This window comes from Nerophis lumbriciformis, linkage group LG05, assembly GCF_033978685.3.
Source record: "Nerophis lumbriciformis linkage group LG05, RoL_Nlum_v2.1, whole genome shotgun sequence".
Classification (NCBI taxonomy): Eukaryota; Metazoa; Chordata; class Actinopteri; order Syngnathiformes; family Syngnathidae; genus Nerophis; species Nerophis lumbriciformis.
In genome coordinates, this window is record NC_084552.2 from 28500333 (window position 1) to 28523413 (window position 23081).

General features: G+C 40.0%; 1 protein-coding gene across 2 annotated transcripts in view; it reads right to left on the reverse strand.

Moving 5' to 3' along the window:
* adamtsl3 (ADAMTS-like 3) overlaps positions 1 to 23081 on the reverse strand; it is a 200754-nt gene that overhangs the window by 69902 nt on the left and 107771 nt on the right. For both annotated transcript variants that reach the window (XM_061960954.1, XM_061960955.1), the window contains one exon: positions 3930 to 4057. In XM_061960954.1, the coding sequence (XP_061816938.1) occupies positions 3930 to 4057 (128 nt within the window). The remainder of the gene's footprint in view (positions 1 to 3929; positions 4058 to 23081) is intronic.

Below are 23081 nucleotides of genomic sequence, written 5' to 3' on the forward strand. Positions count from 1 at the left end.
TTTACTGTAAAAAATGTTTATACTGTTTATACTTTCAATTAACAAATTGAAGTCTTGTGAAAGGTTGACAGGATAACTGGCATTAACTGTCAAAATAATTTCAAACTATTGAAGTTAGCTTACAGAATAAACATGCCAATCAACCCATATGATTTTTGCTGTAATATTTTTGTTTTGAAAAGTCACTGTGACTGATAGAAAAGTGATGGTTTTAGCAACATTTTAACCTGTCTGAATGCTAATAATCATTTTGCGTCGGGGGGCGAAGCCCTGAACCCTCCACCAGGACTTTGTCATGGACCTACCGGGGCCTGCGGCCCTTGGACCCTGGCTACTAGGTTTTTCTGATTTCAAAAGTTGGCAGGTATGGTGAGGTTATAAAGCTTTTGCCTGTTAAAGAAAGGAGACTGATCCAATGCAGCACAGACTTTCGCGTGCCACGCTGTCACGACCCAGACGCACACCAGTGCGCAATCATATGGGAGCCGCGCTGAGCGCACCTCCAAGCGCGTCTCGCTGCCGGCGATGGCCAGGTATGGGCCCACGCTCCAGCGCCATCCATTTTCAGGGCTAGTTGATTCGGCAGGTGGGTTGTTACACACTCCTTAGCGGGTTCCGACTTCCATGGCCACCGTCCTGCTCTCTATATCAACCAGGGTGAGCCCCACCCCTTTCGTGAGCGCACTGCGCGCGGAGTGACCCCTGTTACGCGCCCCCGCAACAGGGGTGGCGGGCAGGTAAGCTGCGCGGGCGGAGCGCGCGGAGTGACCCATGTTACGAGCCCCCGGCCACGGGGGTGGCGGGCAGGTAACCTGCTTACCTGCTGCGCGTGACGCCGGCCGCGGCGAAGGCGGACGAGGCGGGGTGTCGGTGCGGTGGGCGCGGTAGTGACCCTGGACGTGCGTCGGGCCCTTCTCGCGGATCGCCTCAGCTACGGCTCCCGGTGGGGCCCTCTCGGGGGAAGGGGCCTCGTTCCCGGACCCCGGCGAGGCGTCCCTTCTCCGCTCCGTAAAAGTGTCCATCTCTTTTCTTTTCTTTTTCTTCTGTTGTGGCATATGCAGCAGGTGCCTGCTCGTTTTTCGTATGTGGGTAACAACATTTAACTATGTATATATATTTCCGAATTGGTTTAACTGCCACCCGCAAAAAAAAAAAAAAAAAAAAAAAAAAAAAATCTAATTAATCCGCCCGACCCGACCCGCGCGCGGATAAAATCTTATTTTTTTTTATTTCATCCGCCCGATCCGCGGATAATCCGCGGACTCCGCGGTTGTGCCCGCAAACCGCGCATCTCTAATATATATATATATATATATATATATATATATATACATACACACACACACACATATACAAATACATACATATATAGGGGTGTGTGGGAAACAATCGATTCGAATCGCGATTCTCACGTTGTGCGATTCAGAATCGATTCTCATTTAAAAAAAATGTATTTTATTTATTTTTTTGTTTCATTTTTAATTTTTAATTTTTTATTAATTATTTTTTTTAATAAATCAATCCAACAAAACAATACACAGCAATACCATAACAATGCAATCCAATTCTAAAACCAAACCTGACCCAGCAACACTCAGAACTGCAATAAACAGAGCAATTGAGAGGAGACACAAACGCGACACAGAACAAACCAAAAGTAGTGAAACAAAAATTAATATTATCAACAACAGTATCAATATTAGTTACAATTTCAACATAGCAGTGATTAAAAATCCCTCATTGACATTATCATTAGACATTTATAAAAAAAAATAAAAAAATAACAATAGTGTCACAGTGGCTTACACTTGCATAGCATCCCATAAGCTTGACAACACACTGTGTCTAATATTTTCACAAATATAAAATAAGTCATATTTTTGGTTCATTTAATAATTAAAACAAATTTACATTATTGCAATCAGTTGATAAAACATTGTCCTTTACAATTATAAAAGCTTTTTACAAAAATCTACTACTCTGCTTGCATGTCAGCAGACTGGGGTAGATCCTGCTGAAATCCTATGTATTGAATAAATAGAGAACCGTTTTGAATCGGGAAAAAAAATCGTTTTTGAATCAAGAATCGTGTTGAATTGAAAAAAAAAAATCGATTTTGAATCGAATCGTGACCCAAGAATCGATATTGAATCAAATTGTGCGACACCCAAAGAAACACAGCCCTAATATATATATATATATATATATATATATATATATATATATATATATATATATATATATATATATATATATATATATATATATGTATATATATATATATATATATATATATATATATACCCCCGGCCAAATTTTTTAACCCAATGCGGCCCCTGAGTCAAAAAGTTTGGGGACCCCTGCACTAGGTCGAGCCCGCGTACCACCACCGTTAGAGAATCACTTGTTGTACAGTATTCCAACATTGATTATTAACACACTGCAGGGGGAAAAAAAACTGCCTATGATGTCACTCGAACGGCACACAAAAAAGTGTAAAAATGTGTAAAAAACACAGATCGCTACTGTATTGCCTGTGCTATGAATAGTCTGATAAACCACCTACAAGTATTTTTTTTTTCTTAAATCACTTCAACTACATGGCAGTAGCTGCATTGTGGCCAACATTCATCAGCTTTATCTACCTCTGCATGTGCTATAAAATGTCTACTCAGCTGGTGGGGTGAAAGCTGTGCGTATAACATTCACTGTACTGTTGTTTACAATAAACTCATCAATGTGATTAATGCTGGTTGAGAAGTTTCCTCCTTACCGCTGTTACAATAGTGGTTCTGTTGCTATGTTAAGGAATATATTTGCATTTCTGTGTTAAAAGGGAACTGCACTTTTTTGGGAATTTTGCCTATGGTTCAGAATCATCATGACAACAGATGGATTTAAAAAAAATATTTACCGTATTTTTCGGACTATAAGTCGCAGTTTTTTTCATAGTTTGGCCGGGCTCCAGTGCGATTTATATATGTTTTTTTCCTTCTTTATTATGCATTTTCGGCAAGTGCGACTTATACTGCGAAAAATACGGTAATTTAAATAAATGTAAATCAAAGTCTGCTTACAGCCGAGCAAATGTGAGCTCCGCTATTTTGCCCATAAAACGCAATAAATAACCATTCAAAAACTGCCGACAATACTCAATTCACATTTTGTGGCCTGAGTATTAGAGGTTAAGTATAAGTACTAGTGATATTGTTATTATAAGCGCTAACACATACACATTTATGGCGGCGCTGTGATCACAAGCCTGTCTCCCTATGTTTACATCACCGAGTGGTCTGCTGCTTCCTCGCTTCCTGTAAGATTATTGTAGATCATAAATCATGCATCTCACCTGGACAGAAGATGTCTGAGTAGGTATTCCGACAATTTGGTACACTTTGACAGCAATTTAGGACCCGAAACTGGCAAGGAAGACACAAAAAGACGCTTGTTGTCCCCCTCCCTCACCCCTTTTATGTACGAGGATTATGAGTCATTCTTTACCTAAATAGGAATATATGAACATTTAGCAGTCGGCATCCTAATGACAACAGACATTGTACAGTAAGTGATGTTTTGTCATGTTTGTTGGCTCCCATGAAGTCTGCAGTGAGCAGAAATCAGTGATGAAGAAAATAATCAAGATACGTATATACTAAATACTAAATGTTATTATACATGTGCCTGTTAGTACATTACATATTTACTTGCATCATGTATATAAATCCTTACTGGAGGTATTTGGATGTTTTTTTAAGGGCTTTATTAGCAGAATTGTATGGCTCCCATAGTCTTCATTGTAAGCAGACTTTTGATGGCATTTATTTATATATTCAGAATGAAAATAACATCCAATCATCATGTCTTTCATAATGATTGTGAATCATAGGCAACATTTAAAAAAATAAAGTGCACTCCTCTTTAAGTCCTACTTGGAATTGAGGCATCGTCTCAGGGAATAGGACGCTCCTCCTCCGCAGGTGCGGGAACACTCGCTCCACGAGCCCCAGGCGTCCCAAAGAGTGTCTCGGTCCTCTTCCGAGCGGGCTGTTCGTGAGCTCTGCACACAAAGAGAAACCATCGGATGAGGACAAACATTTTTATTTGAGTCGTGTATGATTCGTGGATTCATACAAAAAAATGACAGGCTTATTTTGGCTCGCATTTATGGACAGTGTAGTCCAACACAACAGCCCAACATCTTTAAAACAGATCAGAATAATAGTATCAACCCTGATATAAGACTAATTGTCTTATATTCAGAGAGTTCTACATGCAAACCAAAAGGTGGCGCCAAACGACTATTCCCCAAACGGGTCAGAGCTTTTCTTCTTGTCATTCACACAAAATATTTGTCACCTTACATTCAGAGTTGTCTTATATTCGAGTCAATAATAAAAAAAAAAAGTCTTGGTTTTTAGAAAATGGATGGATGCAATATTTGTTTTCCAAAAACGGTTCTTGCAAGAAGGCAGCACTGTGGAACAAGGGGTTAGTGCATGTGCCTCACAATACCAAGGTCCTGAGTTCAATCCCGGGCTCGGGATCTTTCTGTGTGGAGTTTGCATGTTCTCCCTGTGACTGTGTGGGTTCCCTCCGTGTACTCCGGCTTCCTCCCACCGCCAAAAACATGCACCTGGGGATTGGCTGATTGGCAACACTAAATGCTCCCTAGTGTGTGAGTGTGAATGTTGTCTGTCTCTGTGTTGGCTCTGTGATGAGGTGGCGACTTGTCCGGGGTATACCCCGCCTTCCGCCCAAATGCAGCTGAGATAGGCTCCAGCACCCCCCGCGACCCCGAAAGGGACAAGCGGTAGAAAATAGATGGATGGATGGTTCTTGCAAGAGAGGTGATCTTACATCCTCTGTCCAATACAATAATTTCTGATAGTGTCTTAAAAATATTTTCTACGCCTTATATTGATTATCTTACATTTAAGTCAATATAGGATGTTTAAAAAAAATATTATATTTTTGAGGCCCTGCGATGAGGTGGCGACTTGTTCAGGGTGTAACCTGCATTCTTTTGTTGGTGTTCTTCAGTGTTAAGTGTTTTAGTTCCTGTCCTGTGCTTTTATTTTGGCGGATTTTTCCGGTTTTGTTGGTGTTTCCCCATGGTTGCTTCACTTATGCCCCGGAGCATTTCCCCTCACCTGTTTTCTGTTTGCAATCAAGACTATTGATCCTTTTTTCTACCTTTGTTGTCGGGACATTGATATTATTATCTGTTCACTGGACTACAGAGGAGCCTCTAAGCCAGTTGTTCTTAACCTTGTTGGAGGTACAGAACCCCGCCAGTTTCATATACGCATTCACCGAACCCCTTCTTTAGTAAAAAATAAACAAAAAAATGTTTTCAAATTCTAGACAATGTGATATGTGTTTTACTGGGGCACAAAATGAACTGGACATGAACCACAACAAATTACACACCTGCAAATCAGATGGAAAATTAGAGGGAACATTGTTTGGGGGTATCCATAATAAAAGTTTTTATTTAGACGATGAGTTGGGTGTGTCTTGACCTCCGCTCCGCCAAACCCCTGAGGCCGAGTCACCGAACCCCTAGGGTTCGATCGAACCCAGGTTAAAAACCACTGCTCTAAGCCTTTGTGGACGCCATCTGCTCCACATTTCCCGTGAGTGTTTTGCTGGGTTCCACCAGTTTTGTTTTGTTTTCTTCGCAGTCTGTCTGTTGCTCTCGATTTTTGCTCGTTTATTAATAAATACCCCTTTTTAATCTCACGCTAAAACCTCGTTCATCTGCATCCTCGAAATCACTACAACCCCCTGCGTCTTCCACGACGTCAACGCTTGACACTTCCGCCTGAATGCAGCTGGTATAGGCTCCAACCCCTCGCAACCACGAGAAGGACAAGCGGTAGAAAAAGGAACGGCGCGGGGCGGTTGGGAGAGGGGCCGTGCCAGCAACCTGAGGGTTTCTGGTTCGATCCCCACCTTCTACCAACCTAGTGACGTCCGTTGTGTCCTTGAGCAAGACACTTCACCCTTGCTCCTGATGGGTTGTGGTTAGGGCCTTGCATGGCAGCTCCCACCATTAGTGTGTGAATGTGTGTGTGAATGGGTGAATGTGGAAATAGTGTCAAAGCGCTTTGAGTACCTTGAAGGTAGAAAAGCGCTATACAAGTATAACCCATTTACCATAGAAAAAGAAGAGATCTAAGGCAGTGTTTTTCAACCACTGTGCCGCGGCTAGTGTGCCGTGAGATACAGTCTAGTGTGCCGTGGGAGATTATCTAATTTCACCGATTTGGGGTAAAAAATATTTTTTGCAAACCAGTAATTATAGTCTGTAAATGATGTGTTGTTGTTGAGTGTTGGTGCTGTCGAGAGCTCGGCAGAGTAACCGTGTAATACTCTTCCATATCAGTAGGTGGCAGCAGGTAGCTAATTGCTTTGTAGATTTCGGAAACAGCGGGAGGCAGCGTGGAGGTAAAAGGGTGTCTAATGCTTAAACCAAAAATAAATAAGAAGTGAGTGCCCCTAAGAAGCTTAGGGAAGGCCATGCAGAACGAAACTAAAACTGAACTGGCTACAAAGAAAACAAAAACAGAATGCTGGACGACAGCAAAGACTTACTGTGGAGCAAGGATGGCGTCTACAATGTAACATCCGAACATGACATGACAATCGACAAAGTCCCCACGAAGAAGGATAAAAACAAAGTAGATGCGGGAAATATCGCTCAAAGGAAGACCTGAAACTGCTCCAGGAAAATACCAAAAAAAGAGAAAAAGCCACCAAAATTGGAGCTCGAGACAAGAACTAAAACACTACACACAGGAAAACAGCAAAAAAATCCAAATAAGTCACGGCGTGATGTGACAGATGGTGACAGTACACCTACTTTGAGACAAGAGCTATATTGATGCATGCTTGGTTATGGTTTAAAGTCATATCCAACAATTGCGACAACGGCTTTTTGCTGTCAACTGACTTTCGTTGTTTAATGATTTCTGCTGGTGGTGTGCCTCCGGATTTTGTCAACACAAAAAATGTGCCTTGGCTCAAAAAAGGTTGAAAATCACTGATCTAAGGCATCAGAAGACTGCTGATTTTTGGTTTTTGGTCTTGGGTTTTGTCTTGAAACTCTTGAAAAAGACAGGTCGTCTTATATTGGGGGTAAATACTGAAATTAAAAAGTTCAGAAAAGTTTTTTTCCCCGTGCATTTCTCTCAGCAAAATCTATGTAGAACCTCAATGATCAGCAAACATGCGTTATGGTATAATATTCAACAGCCCAGCTCGGACCGTAAAGCGTGATACGACAAGAGGCTGATTTTTCAAAATGTCCAAACCGTTCAGAAGGAGGGAGACGAAAAGAAAGTGACTGGCATGGTCATGTTTTACATGTCACCTCCGCCTGACTGCGTACAAGTTATGTTTCTTTCTTTTGGCTCGGAGCGACGCTGGAAGGTGAGAAGAAAAAGTGGCTGAGCTGGCAAAAAAAAAAAAATCATCCACCAGTGTCTGCAACTCACTGTGGGACATATCATCTGCCTCCCACGGGAGAAGGAATGTGGCCTTAATAAGATAACATACAGATTAGTAAAATAACCTGCTTTCACTTGGACAAAAGAAAAATGGAGGAGCCATGAAGATGCAAAGAAAAAACATGGCTCCTTCAACACAAAGGTAAAAAACTAAAAAAAAAAAAACTAACACCCCAAAATCTTTGCATGCAGCACAGATTTGTTATCATGACGGCTTGAAAGCAATCTGCTGTCATTTAGAGGATCTTTGACTAATGTTTCAGCAGTAGGTCTATAAAAACAGTATAGCAGGGGTTCCCAACCTTTTTGACCTCGGGGCCCAACTTTTCCACTACAGATGGACCTACTCAAATATTAACACTGAATTAGTAATCTTACTTTTGAATTTAATCGCATTCAATAATTATATCTGAACTACTTTCAGCTAAACAGGATGAACCTTGTCAAATATGAAACCAAGTGTTAATCATGCAGGTTATTATCAAATTATTATCACTAGTGAAAAATGCATTTCCACACAAGTGTGCAGTGCTAACATAAATCAATTCTGACTAATCTATTAAAAATAATATTGCACCTGTTTCTTAAACTGTCAATACAATTTAAGTGCAAAGGAAAATACAGCTTCACTACTTAAGTCATATTTTTTGCGCTTAAGAAACTTCTCTATGACTATGGCACCAGACTTCTTCGGTTTGTTTGCAGTGGTGGAAAAGCGTATTACAACTGAGTACGGCTGCGGACCACAGCTGAGAAACAGACATTTTTGGCGGCCCTCTAGGGGGCGCTTGTGGCCCAACAATGGTTGAGAAACACTGCAGTAGAGCACTTCTGTCACAGAGGATCTTTGCGTAGAGTTTTTGCAATTGATCTTTAAAAACAGCTGCTGTCTTAAAAGAGGATGTATGACTGACGTTTTTGCAGGAGGTCCTTAAAACAGCAGAGCATTCCTGTCATATACAGAATCTTTGACTAGTGTTTTGTCAGGAAGAATGCTATGATTGAGATTGTTATTAGTAGATTGCACAGTAGAGTACATATTCCGTACAATTGACCACTAAATGGTAACACCTGAATACGTTTTTCAACTTGTTTAAGTCGGGGTCCACGTTAATCAATTCATGGTATAAATATATACTATCAGCATAATACAGTCATCACACAAGTTAATCATCATCAGAGTATATACATTGAATTATTTACATTATTTACAATCCGGGAGGTGGGATGTGGAGGGGGTTGGAGCGGGGGTGGGGGGGTGGGGGTAGGTTTGGTTGATGAAGCATTATGATTTCTGTTTAATAATACCTGTTACCATTATTCGGCTGCAGCCATCAATTATTTTTGTAATGAAGTAATCTATCGATTAATTTGTTCGATTAATTGCTGTAATCAAATAAAACACTTTACAACCGAGATTGTTCTGCAGCTTTCTTTATTACTTTCTCAACATATTTAGTAGTACTATTTAACTTGCAAATCACCCGATCTCTGTCTCTCCACTCCTCCCGCAGCTAGCTAGCAGCTAGCTGCTAAGCTAACGAAGCTAGCGTGGAGAAAGGCGGCGCCGGTCGTTGGAAGCGACTCCCCGCACACCGTGACCAGGACTTCTCGGAAGACAGCAGGAACTTCACTCGGTGACAGAAAACACCATGAGTATGGCTTCCTGCGCGTCTTGCACCTTACTCACGGAGAGGCTGGCTCTGCTAGAAGGCCGTGTCCGCCAGTTAAAGCAGAGTAATCTCGTAACTTTAGATGTTGCGGACACATCTGCTAGCGTTAGCTGTAGCGAGCTAACTAGCCCAGCCTGTAGTAGTCCTAAGCGGCGTACAAGCTACGGTGTACCGGTTGAGACGCATAATAGATTTAGCTCTTTAGCTAGTCCTACACCCCAATCTACCGGGCACCACACCTTAGTCATAGGGGACTCCATCACCCGAAACATAAAGCTTAGCAAACCAGCCACAATTAAGTGCATCCCTGGGGCCAGAGCACCTGACATTGAGGCTAATCTTAGGGAGCTAACTCGCAACAGGCCTAGTAAACACGTACGACAGGCTAATCACACCACTAGTTATGCGAATATAGTTGTACACGTTGGCTCCAATGACACTAGAATGAGACAGTCAGAGATTACAAAGAGAAACATAGCCAGGACTTGTGATCTCGCTAGAAAGATGTCCAGGCATCGAGTAATTGTCTCTGGCCCCCTGCCTGCGAGAGGCAATGATGAGAGATATAGCAGATTAGTCTCGCTTAACAAGTGGCTGGCTAGCTTCTGTAGACAACAGGGACTAACGTTTATTGATACTTGGCCCTCTTTCTGGGGCAAACCAGGCTTGCTGATGAGAGACGGCCTTCACCCTAACCAGGAAGGCGCCATCATCCTGCCTAAAAACATAGACTACTGTTTAAGTCACATTTGACTAACTACACTAGAGCAAGCCCGGTCACAGGCAATTACAAAGCCTGCTAGTCCGGGTGAGGAGTCAGTTAAGCTAGAACTAGCCAGCACCAGGCTGGATAATTCCTGTACGCATAGCAATTTTCTTAGAATAACACACAACTCACATAATGTGTTTTCTGTTGTGAATGTGTCCGGGGTAGATATGCATTCTACTGAGGTGGCAAATCATGATGCGTTCAGTCGATCGCAGCATCAAGCAAACAATCTGAAAATTCCCGTCGTATCAATTCCTAGATATGGTCGAAACTATTTAAAGTGCACTACGTATAATAAACGCAACATTATTAATATTGCTACTACGGATAATTTAAACAAAAACTCATCAAAACAGCCCAATACTTATAATATGGGCTTTTTAAACATAAGATCATTGTCTCCCAAAACGTTATTAGTTAATGAGGTCATTAGAGACAACAATCTTAACGTCATTGGTCTTAGCGAAACCTGGCTCAAACCAGACGATTTTTTTGAGTTAAATGAGGCATCTCCTCCTAACTATACGAATGCGCATATTGCCCGTCCCCTTAAAAGGGGTGGGGGGGTCGCACTAATATACAATGAAAACTATAACCTTACCCCTAACCTAAATAATAAATACAAATCGTTTGAGGTGCTTACTATGAGGTCTGTCGCACCGCTGCCTCTCGATATGGCTGTTATCTACCGCCCCCCAGGGCCCTACTCGGTCTTTATCAATGAATTCTCAGAATTCGTTGCTGATCTAGTGACGCATGCAGACAATATAATCATAATGGGGGACTTTAATATCCATATGAATACCCCATCGGACCCTCAGTGCGTGGCGCTCCAGACTTTAATTGATAGCTGTGGTCTTACACAAATAATAAATGAACCTACACATCGCAACGGTAATACGATAGATCTAGTGCTGGTCAGGGGTGTCACCACCTCCAAAGTTATGGTACTCCCGTATACTAAAGTAATGTCCGATCATTACCTTATAAAATTCGAAGTTCTGACTCATTGTCAACAAACTAATAATAATAATAACTGCTATAGTAGCCGCAACATTAATGCTGCCACAACGATGACTCTTGCTGACCTACTGCCTTCGGTAATGGCACCATTCCCAAATTATGTCGGCTCTATTGATAACCTAACTAACAACTTTGACAATGCCCTGCGCAAAACCATTGATTTAGCACCGCTAAAACAAAAAAGGGCCCCTAAAAGGCGCACCCCATGGTTTACAGAAGAAACCAGAGCTCATAAATTATCATGTAGAAAGTTGGAACGCAAATGGCGCGCGACCAAGCTTGAGGTTTTCCATCAAGCATGGAGTGATAGTTTAATATCGTATAAACGCATGCTTACCTTAGCTAAAGCTAAATATTACTCAAATCTCATCCGCCTCAACAAAAACGACCCTAAATTTTTGTTTAGTACAGTAGCATCGCTAACCCAACAAGGGACTCCTCCCAATAGCTCCACCCACTCGGCAGATGACTTTATGAATTTATTTAATAAGAAAATTGAACTCATTAGAAAGGAGATTAAAGACAACGCATCCCAGCTACAACTGGGTTCTATTAACACAGATACAACTGTATCTACGACGGATACTGCAATACAAAATAGTCTCTCTCTTTTTGATGAAATAACATTAGAGGAACTATTACGGCGTGTAAGTGGGATAAAACAAACAACATGTTTACTTGACCCACTTCCTGGGAAACTTATCAAGGAGCTTTTTGTATTATTAGGTCCATCAGTGCTAAATATTATAAACTTATCACTTTCCTCTGGCACTGTTCCCCTAGCATTCAAGAAAGCGGTTATTCATCCTCTGCTCAAAAGACCTAACCTTGATCCTGACCTCATGGTAAACTACCGACCGGTGTCCCACCTTCCCTTTATTTCGAAAATCCTCGAAAAAATTGTCGCACAGCAGCTAAATGAACACTTAGTGTCTAACAATCTCTGTGAACCTTTTCAATCCGGTTTCAGGGCAAATCACTCTACGGAGACAGCCCTCGCAAAAATGACTAATGATCTACTGCTAACGATGGATTCTGATGCGTCATCTGTTGCTGCTTCTTGATCTTAGCGCTGCTTTCGATACCGTCGATCATAATATTTTATTAGAGCGTATCAAAACACGTATTGGTATGTCAGACTTAGCTTTGTCGTGGTTTAACTCTTATCTTACTGACAGGATGCAATGCGTCTCCCATAATAATATGACCTCGGACTATGTTAAGGTAACGTGCGGAGTTCCTCAGGGTTTGGTTCTTGGCCCTGCACTCTTTAGTATTTACATGCTGCCGCTAGGCGACATCATACGCAAATACGGTGTTAGCTTTCATTGTTATGCTGATGACACCCAACTCTACATGCCCCTAAAGCTGACCAACATGCCGGATTGTAGTCAGCTGGAGGCGTGTCTTAATGAAATTAAACAATGGATGTCTGCTAACTTCTTGCAACTCAATGCCAAGAAAACGGAAATGCTGATTATCGGTCCTGCTAAACACCGACATTTATTTGATAATACCACCTTAACATTTGACAACCAAACAATTACACAAAGCGACTCAGTAAAGAATCTGGGTATTATCTTCGACCCAACTCTCTCCTTTGAGTCACACATTAAGAGTGTTACTAAAACGGCCTTCTTTCATCTCCGTAATATCGCTAAAATTCGTTCCATTTTGTCCACTAGCGACACTGAGATCATTATTCATGCGTTCGTTACGTCTCGTCTCGATTACTGTAACGTATTATTTTCGGGTCTCCCTATGTCTAGCATTAAAAGATTACAGTTGGTACAAAATGCGGCTGCTAGACTTTTGACAAGAACAAGAAAGTTTGATCATATTACGCCTATACTGGCTCACCTGCACTGGCTTCCTGTGCACTTAAGATGTGACTTTAAGGTTTTACTACTTACGTATAAAATACTACACGGTCTAGCTCCGTCCTATCTTGTCGATTGCATTGTACCATATGTCCCGGCAAGAAATCTGCGTTCAAAGAACTCCGGCTTATTAGTGATTCCCAGAGCCCAAAAAAAGTCTGCGGGCTATAGAGCGTTTTCTATTCGGGCTCCAGTACTATGGAATGCCCTCCCGGTAACAATTAGAGATGCTACCTCAGTAGAAGCATTTAAGTCCCATCTTAAAACTCATTTGTATACTCTAGCCTTTAAATAGCCCCCCTGTTAGACCAGTTGATCTGCCGTTTCTTTTCTTTTCTCCTCTGCTCCCCTTTTCCTTGTGGGGGGGGGGGGGGGGGGGGGCACAGGTCCGGTGGCCATGGATGAAGTGCTGGCTGTCCAGAGTCGGGACCCGGGGTGGACCGCTCGCCTGTGCATCGGCTGGGAACATCTCTGCGCTGCTGACCCGTCTCCGCTCGGGATGGTGTCCTGCTGGCCCCACTATGGACTGGACTCTTACTATTATGTTGGATCCACTATGGACTGGACTCTCACAATATTATGTCAGACCCACTCGACATCCATTGCTTTCGGTCTCCCCTAGAGGGGGGGGGGGGTTACCCACATATGCGGTCCTCTCCAAGGTTTCCCATAGTCATTCACATCGACGTCCCACTGGGGTGAGTTTTTCCTTGCCCTTATGTGGGCTTTGTACCGAGGATGTCGTTGTGGCTTGTGCAGCCCTTTGAGACACTTGTGATTTAGGGCTATATAAATAAACATTGATTGATTGATTGATTGAAATTTATATCTCAAGGAAAATAGGTCAAATAAACAACCTTTTTTACTAGTCGTATTGTTATTTATTTTATTAAAACAAATGCACTTTATCAACATTCAAATTGCACTTTTATCATGTGTGCGTTTATAAAGAATTAATAAAAATTAAAGCTGCAAGCAGCGATGGACGGGACCGAATTTGATGACACATAAAATCCAAACTGGAGCAGTAATTAAAACTCTTTGGTCAACTTTTAATCAGAAAGGGTTCAATCTCTCTCCTGTGCTAGTTTGAAGCTGACACGACAAACGCGCTCAGAGGAGATAATGTTTGAAAAAAGGTGACCGGTTTTTACAAAACTTTTGTTTTGAAGGGGGAATTGCAAACTTCCTGTTGATTTTTGCTGGGGGTTGTCAATATATGAAATGTAGGTCTAAGTGAGACCTACATAGAGGTTTTTGTTTCATGTCTCTATGACATTCTTATTGGAAGTTACAGGCAGTTTTTTCTGTTTTCTTCCTCGGAGCAGTTTTGTCTGTGTTTTCTTCCTAGGGGGCGCTAGAGCGCAATTTTGAGGTTTAGGGTTGGTTTTGTTTATTAGATCGCAATTTTTGGCAGTCCTGATGTGTGTGTCCAGTTTGGTGAGCTTTGAAGCATGTTAAGGGGGTCAAATTACAGCTCAAAGAGGCAAAAGTGACTGTTTTTACAAAACTTTTGTTTCGAAGGGGGAATAGCCAACTTCCTGTTGATTTTAGCTGAAAGATGACAAAATATATATTTGAGGCCCTGCAATGACAGGGTGTAACCTGCCAGGCCGTGCCTCATGTTGCGTTTAGTATTATCCGGTGTTTAGTGTTTTAGTTCCTGTCCTGTGCTCTTATTTTGGCGGCTTTTTCCGGTTTTGTTGGCGTTTTCCCATGGTTACTATACTTCTGTCCCTGAGCATTTTCCCTCACCTGTTTTCTGTTTATATCTCAAGGAAAATAGGTCAAATAATTAACAATTATTAAACTATCCATATCAATTATTTTATTCAAAGAAATTCACTTTAGCAATATTCAAATTGCACTTTTATCATGTGTGCATTTATAAAGAATTTAAAAAAATAAAAACTTGCTGCCAAAATATTCTATTTTTGAGGCTCTGCAATGACGTGGCGACTTGTTCAGGGTGTAACCTGCCTTCCTGTCACGGCTGGTTACACCAGGCCATGCCTTATGTTACGTTTTGTTAGTGTTCTCCGGTGTTTAGTGTTTTAGTTCCTGTCCTGTACTTTTATTTTGGCGGTTTTTGTTGGTGTTTTCCCATGGCTGCTTCACTTCTGTCCCTGAACGTTTCCCCTCACCTGTTTTCTGTTTGTATCTCAAGGAAAATAGGTCAAATAAACACCATTTTTTAAACTAGTCATATTCTTAATTTTATTCAAATAAATGCACTTTATCAACATTCAAACTGCACTTTTATCATGTGTGCATTCATAAAGAATACGAATAAAACTTGCTGCAACATAGCCGCTCTCATGTGTGCTCTATAGAAGTGGCTGTGCAGAAACTATCAGTGCTCTTCTCGTAGTTTCCGTCATATATTGGGAAAACTGGTAGATCACTGATAGCAGATATTAGCAGACCTCTTGTCATGATCCTTCTCTACAGATCTCGTTCATGTTGTCAGTGCTCTATGTTCACATACCGTATTTTTCGGAGTATAAGTCGCACCGGAGTATAAGTCGCACCTGCCGAAAATGCATAACAAAGAAGGAAAAAAACATATATAAATCGCACTGGAGCCCGGCCAAACTATGAAAAAAACTGCGACTTATAGTCCAAAAAATACGGTATTTAAATTTCCGAGCACTCCATGCCGATCCGGATTTTATCACGTTTCATCAGTTCCACTTAAATCAGGGGTGTCAAACTCATTTTAGATGGGGGGGCCACATGGAAAAAAATCTACTCCCAAGTGGGCCGGACTGGTAAAATCACGACACGATAACTTAAAAATAAAGACAACTTCAGAGTGTTTTCTTTGTCTAAAAAGAGAACAAGCTCATTCTGAAAATGTACAAATCATAATGTTGTTTTTTTTACACTTACATGCTGTGGTTAATAGTATTCTATCTTTATTTGTTTTTTATACTTTCTGAATACATTTTGTGATAATGTTCATCAGTCAACTCATTGGTGTTAATTTTCAATCTATCAAGATAAAAAAAAAAAATATCAAAATCAAATTACAGGATGTTATCTATGTAGTTTGCTAATTTTCCTCGACTGGTCCACTAACATCATGTGGTTTATTTTATTTTATTTTTTACATATGTAGCATCATCTACAAAGATACAAATAATTGCTATTGTGACATCTAGTGGACACATTTAGAACAGCAGTTTCTTTCATTCAAAAATTTTGGCTCATTTTTATACTTCGTAAACTCATCCACCGGGCCGGATAAAACCTGTTCGCAGGCCTGAACCCCTGACTTAAATGACTGATTAAAGCCACATAATATAAATCAAAGTTTTGTTTTCTATTAAAAAAATCGATTTAATTGAATAATTGTTGAAGCCCTATTATCAGAGGCTAACCTATTTTTACACGTGCAAGAATAATATTACTTGAAACATTGCGAATCGTGGCCACAATATGACCCTATTAATTTCTTAAGTCTTGTGAGAGTCCTTGATTGTTAAGGTTCTACACTGGAAAGCACCACATATGCAATAATGACCTGATTATTTTCAGTAGCAAACCCCCCCCACCCCTCAGAGCAAGTCGGGGCGGAGAGTTCAGCTTATCAAAAGTGTGTGTGCGTCAATATAAAAGGCAAGAAGAACAACAGAGGGAGAATGGCAGCACCTAAAACAAACACACAGAGCCAACGGAGCGGGCGGCCAAAGCCGTGGCGCTGCGGCGCCAACTATTCCTGTGTTTGGATCCACGGTAAATAAACAAAACAGCCTGTTAGAACCCTCCTCCTTTTTGGAAGGCATTCAGAAGGGCTGGCGAAAGAGAGGAGAAGATGAAGGACGAGAGGGATGGATATGATGAGGACCGCTTTGGCTTAGGGCACCACTTTTGTTCTCAATGAAAGCTTGCAGGGATTTTGATCTAATGATCTAAAGCGGGGGTGTCAAACGTACAACCCGTGGTCCGGATAAGGCCCGCCAACAGAGTGAGGATGAGTTTGATAACTATAAAAATGAGCTGAAATTTTTGAATAAAAAAAAAAATGCTCTTCTAAATGTATGCTGAAATAATTTGTATACACTTCTAACTTTGTGATTAATGAAATGAGTCCAAATGTACAAGTTTTGTTGTTGTCATGTCTGTGTAATCATGTTTTGGTTTAGTCATGTTTTGTTTTGTTTAGTTATTGGACTCTTTAGTTTCTGGCTTTTCACTCCCTTGTCTTGTTTCCATGGTTACCCATTAGTTTCACCTGTTCCACGTTTGGACTCATTGTGCACTCTTGTTTGTCACCATAGCGACCCATTAGTTTTCACCTGTCACGTCACGCACCTGTTTCACGTTTTGAGTCACGCACCTGTTTTAGTTAATCATGTCTGTAGTATTTAAGTTCATTGTTTTCAGTTTATCTTTGTGGCGACATCCCGCATTTATGCTCTTCACATTCCTGACACTTGTTTTCATGTCCATCTTTCATGCTGCTACTTTAGTCCAAGCCAAGTAAGTTTTTGTTTATTAATGCTATAGTCTTTTGGTTTCATAGTTTGTTCTCCGCCACTGTGCGCGCTTTTCGTTTGCACTTTTTTTTATAGTAATAATAGTTTATTACTTTTTTTGATAGTAATAATAGTTTATTACTATCAAAAAAAGTGCAAACGAAAAGCGCGCACAGTGGCGGAGAACAAACTATGAAACCAAAAAACTATAGCAAAAAAAAAAGTACAAACGAAAAGCGCGCACAGTGGCGGAGAACAAACTATGAAACCAAAAGACTCACATTCCCGTCTCGCCCGAGCCAACTTTCCGTTGCCTTCTAGAAAAACTAAACCCCAGGACCAAGTCATGACAGTTGTAGATGATACTACATGAGTACCGAATAAACTATATGATGTTAGTGCATCAGTTGAAGAAAATGGGTAAATTACATTAATAACATCCTGTAATTTGAGTTTGCTATTATTTATTCCACATTCTGACTAAAAATGAACACCAATTGAAGCATTTAAAGACTCTGCCAGACTCAATTCCACCTATTCGACTGATGAATATTATCACAAGGACAAATAGAATACTATTAACCGCAACATGTAAGTGTAAAAAAAACCAAAAAAACATTATAATTTTTATATTTTCTGATTGTGCTTGTTCCATTTTTAAACAAAGAAAACAACCAGAAGTGGCCTTTATTTTTAAGTTATCATGCCATAATTTTACCAGTCCGGCCCACTTGGGAATAGATTTTCCTCCATGTGGCCACTGAGTTAAAATGAGTTTAGCACCCCTGATCTGATTTTCTCAGTTTTACAAGTTTTGTTGTAGATGATGCTACATGTGTACAGAATAAACTACATGATGTTAGTGCATCAGTTGAAGAAAATGGGTAAATTACATTAATAACATGCTATAATTTGAGTTTGATATTATTTATTCCATATTCTGACTAAAAATGAACACCAATTGAAGCATTTAAAGACTCTGCCAGACTCTATTCCACCTATTCGACTGATGAATATTATCACAAGGACAAATAGTCTACTATTAACCGCAACATGTAAGTGTAAAAAAAACACTACCATTTTTATATTTTCTGATTGTGCTTGTTCCATTTTGAAACAAAGAAAACAAGCTGAAGTGGCCTTTATTTTTAAGTCATCATGCCATAAATTTACCAGTCCGGCCCACTTGGGAATAGATTTTCCTCCATGTGGCCCCTGAGCTAAAATGAGTTTGGCACCCCTGATCTGATCTCCTCAGTTTTACAAGTTTTGTTGTAGATGATGCTACATGTGTACAGAATAAATTATATTATGTTAATCAGAGGTGGGTAGTAACGCGCTACATTTACTCCGTTACATCTACTTGAGTAACTTTTGGGATAAATTGTACTTCTAAGAGTAGTTTTAATGCAACATACTTTTACTTTTACTTGAGTATATTTATAGAGAAGAAACGCTACTTTTACTCCGCTACTTTTATCTACATTCAGCTCGCTACTCGCTACTAATTTTGATCGATCTGTTAATGCACGCTTTGTTTGTTTTGGTCTGTCAGACAGACCTTCATAGTGCCTGCGTTTCAACAAATACAGTCACTGGTGACGTTCACTCCGTTCCACCAATCAGATGCAGTCACTGGTGACGTTGGACCAATCAAACAGAGCCAGGGGTCACATGACCTGACTTAAACAAGTTGAAAAACTTATTGGGGTGTTACCAATTAGTGGTCAATTGTACGGAATATATACTGTACTGTGCAATCTACTAATACAAGTTCCAATCAATCAATCAAAAGTGTGAAGGAAAAAAGACCAAAAGCCTAAAGACTGACTGCACAGTTCCTGTCTTCACAATAAAAGTGCCGCTCCATCGCGCCTGCGCTTTTAAAATAAGAGTCTCCGAAAGCCTGCGCAAACAAGCTAGCAAGCTACGGAGTTTGCCGCCAATGTATTTCTTGTAAAGTGTACAAAAACGAATATGGAAGCTGGACATATAAGATGCCAAAAATCAACCACTTTCATGTAGTATTAGACAGAAAGGAGGAACTTTTTTTCTCCTCCATTTGAAAACGTGGACGTTTGTCATCACTACTGTCTGATTACAATCAATGCAAGTCATCAGAATCAGGTAATACACCAACTTATATTCTAGTCTTCATTAAAGAAAGGAATCTATATGTGTTAAACATGCATGTATATTCATTAAAACACTATTAACATGTAAACAAAAACGGCAAAAAAAATAAATAATAATTATATACTGTATATATCAATGTATGTATATATATATATATATATATATGTGTGTATATATATATATATATATATATATATGTATATATGTGTATATGTGTATATATATATATATATATATATATATATATATATATATATATATGATATGTGTGTGTATGTTACTCATCAGTTACTCAGTACTTGAGTAGTTTTTTTACAACATACTTTTTACTTTTACTCAAGTAAATATTTGGGTGACTACTCCTTACTTTTACTTGAGTAATAAATCTCTAAAGTAACAGTACTCTTACTTGAGTACAATTTCTGGCTACTCTACCCACCTCTGATGTTAATGCATCAGTTGAAAAAAATGGGTAAATTACATTAATAACATCCTGTAATTTGAGTTTGATATTATTTATTCCATATTCTGACTAAAAATGAACACCAATTGAAGCATTTAAAGACTCTGCCAGACTCAATTCCACCTAGTCGACTGATGAATATTATCCCGAGGACAAATAGAATACTATTAACCGCAACTTGTAAGTGTAAAAACAACAACAAAAAAAAACATTACAATTTTTATATTTTCTGATTGTGCTTGTTCCATTTTGAAACAAAGAAAACAACCAGAAGTGGTCTTTATTTTTAAGTTATCATGCCATGATTTTACCAGTCTGGCCCACTTGGGGGTATATTTTCCTGAGTTTCACACCCCTGATCTGATGTGGAGCAGCATAGCTCGGTTGGTAGAGCAGTTGTGCCAGCAACCTGAGGATTCTAGGTTCGATTGCCGCTTCTGACATTTTAGTCACATCTGTTATGTCCTTGGGCAAGACACTTCACCCACTTGCCACCCACACTGGTTTAAAAAAATGTAACTTAGATAATGGGTTTCACTATGTAAAGCACTTTGAGTCACTAGAGAAAAGCGCTATATAAATATAATTCACTTCACTGATCTAAAGGCTCAGTAGGTCCCTAAAAACAAGCAAAGCGCCTCGTTACACAGAGGATCTTTACGTAGCATTTGTGCAGTGGGTCCCCTAAAAAGAACAGAGCTCTCACATATCACTTTGTGAAGCGTTTTTGCACACGTTGGACTTTGTTCCTCAGTGAACCTCAGCTTCCCAAGTGCTGGCAGCACTCATGCAGGCTATGACGCTCGTGTCACCGCTCTTGACTGGAGGCAAGACGCAATTATCACAATTATTTAAACCAGGGGTGTCAAACTCATTTTAGCTCAGGGGCCTGCATGGAGAAAAATATAATCCCAAGTGGGCTGGAATGGTAAAATCATGGCACGATAACTTAAAAATAAAGACAACTCCAGGTTGTTTACTTTGGCCAAAAATAGAACAAGCACATTCTGAAAATGTACAAATCACAAATAATCCTTTGGACAAAACACTTCAAATTTGTTGATAATTCTGAGGAAATTGGTGCAGTTTCGAAAAACACAATGAGCTTAAACTTTGTTTTAGTGTATCTACAAAGCCAGGATTACACTTTAAGTCAGTCTTTCTGGGATTGAACAAAATACACAACATGTAAACTCTTCGAGGTATCAAATACCTCCTTTGTCATGTCCACGTATCAATCCAGTGCTAACTCAACAAACCGTAAGAAACGGAAGTAAAAACTATTCAAAAGGGGTCCATTATGGGGGAGTAAGGGTGACAAAAAACGATGTGTTCGAAGCAGAAGACATAGGTTTAAAGTTTCATTTGGGTCGAGGGAAAGGAGCCGAAGCCACACTTTACTTTGTACCTCTTGCTAGTCCTAACATAATTGCTATTGTGACATCCAGTGGACACATTTAAAACAGCAGTTTCTTTCATTAAAAAAAAAAATGCATCATTTTAATACTCACGCGGTTTGACACCCCTGATTTAGACAATACTTTTGCCTCATTTTAAGTGGACAATCAATCCAGACTGTAATACAAACTTCCCACTGACTACTCTAAAGCAGTGTTTGTCAATCTTTTTTGAGTCAAGGCACATTTTTTCCATAGAAAAAATGCGGCGGAACACCACCAGCAGAATACATTAAAAAAACTTAACTCAGTAGCTGATATTGACAGTAAAAAGTCGTTATTGCAATTGTTGGATATGACATTAAACCATAACCAACCATGCATCAATATAGCTCTTGTCTTGGTGTACTGTCACCACCTGTCACCAATGTTCCCTCTAATTTTTCATGTGTGAGCAAACACACAAACACCCTGAGCATTCGGTGGAATAAAGACGTGCACACTGTGGTCATACCATTTGTCTCAAACCTGACATAACAATTTAAATGTCTTATTATTATAATCAAGTGACTAGTCAATTTCAAGAGATTATTTTCTAATATATGTGATTTGGCCCACTTAGATATTGTTTTTTTTTTAATCAGCTATGCACTATAGTATTTTATGCCTGGGTGGTGGTCCTGCTTTGGAAAGATTGTGTACCCTTTTCAGAGATCACATTTAGTTTCCCATAAAACATTCACATGTTGCATGAGATGAAGTGTTTATTAACTTTCTGTTCGTAAAATAAATGTTTTTTTTTTTAGCAATTATGTAGTCCTGTAACATCATTTCATGATTAATATCCAACAAATGACATGCTTAACAAATGACAGTAGAATAAGCACACTGATTGAGGAGTCATAGTAAAACGACCTGAAATTTACACTTTACGTGTAGTGTTGGAGTTGTCCAACTTTTTGTGTGGCCATAAACGCACCAGTGGCTAATTGCCATAGTGTATGTGTTGGTGCAGGTGAGAGAGAGAGCAAGCGGCTGCTGTTGATATAACAGATGACAAGGAGTTGCTTTTGGCTTGGTTTGTACGGTAGAGAACGACCAGTTTTGCTAGATAAAAGTATTTTACACATTGTTTTGGTGTGGTTATGACCGACCAACAATTTTGCTCAATAAAAGTGACCGATGGAATTCCTGTCCTCCTTTAAGTGTCTCCACAGACGTTACAATAATTTAAGTGTTGACAAACATTGTTTTATCTGTTGTGGCCGCCTTTCGTCACCTGTTACTCACAGTTGCATTGCAAAATCATACAAAACAAACGATTTGTTTATTTTGTTTTAGAGTGGGATTTGATTTTTTGCGCGGCATAGATTTGCAGTGTGCAATTGCGCAGGTTCGCACCTTAGAGGGAGCGTTGCTTGTCACATCACGCCCTGACTTATTTTGAGTTTTTTGGTGTTTTCCTGCGTGTAGTGTTTTAGTTCCTGCCTTGCGCCCCTATTTTGGTGGATTTTCCTGTTGGTATTTTCCTGTAGCAGTTTCATGTCTTCCTTTGAGCGTTATTCCCCGCACCTGCTCTGTTTTAGCAATCAAGACTCTTTAATTATCCTTCTTTGTGGGGACATTGTTGATTGCCATGTCATGTTCGGATGTACTTTGTGAACGCTGCCTCCGCTCCACACGCTGTAAGTCTTTGCTGTCGTCCAGCATTCTGGTTTTGTTTACTTTGCAGCCAGTTCAGTTTTAGT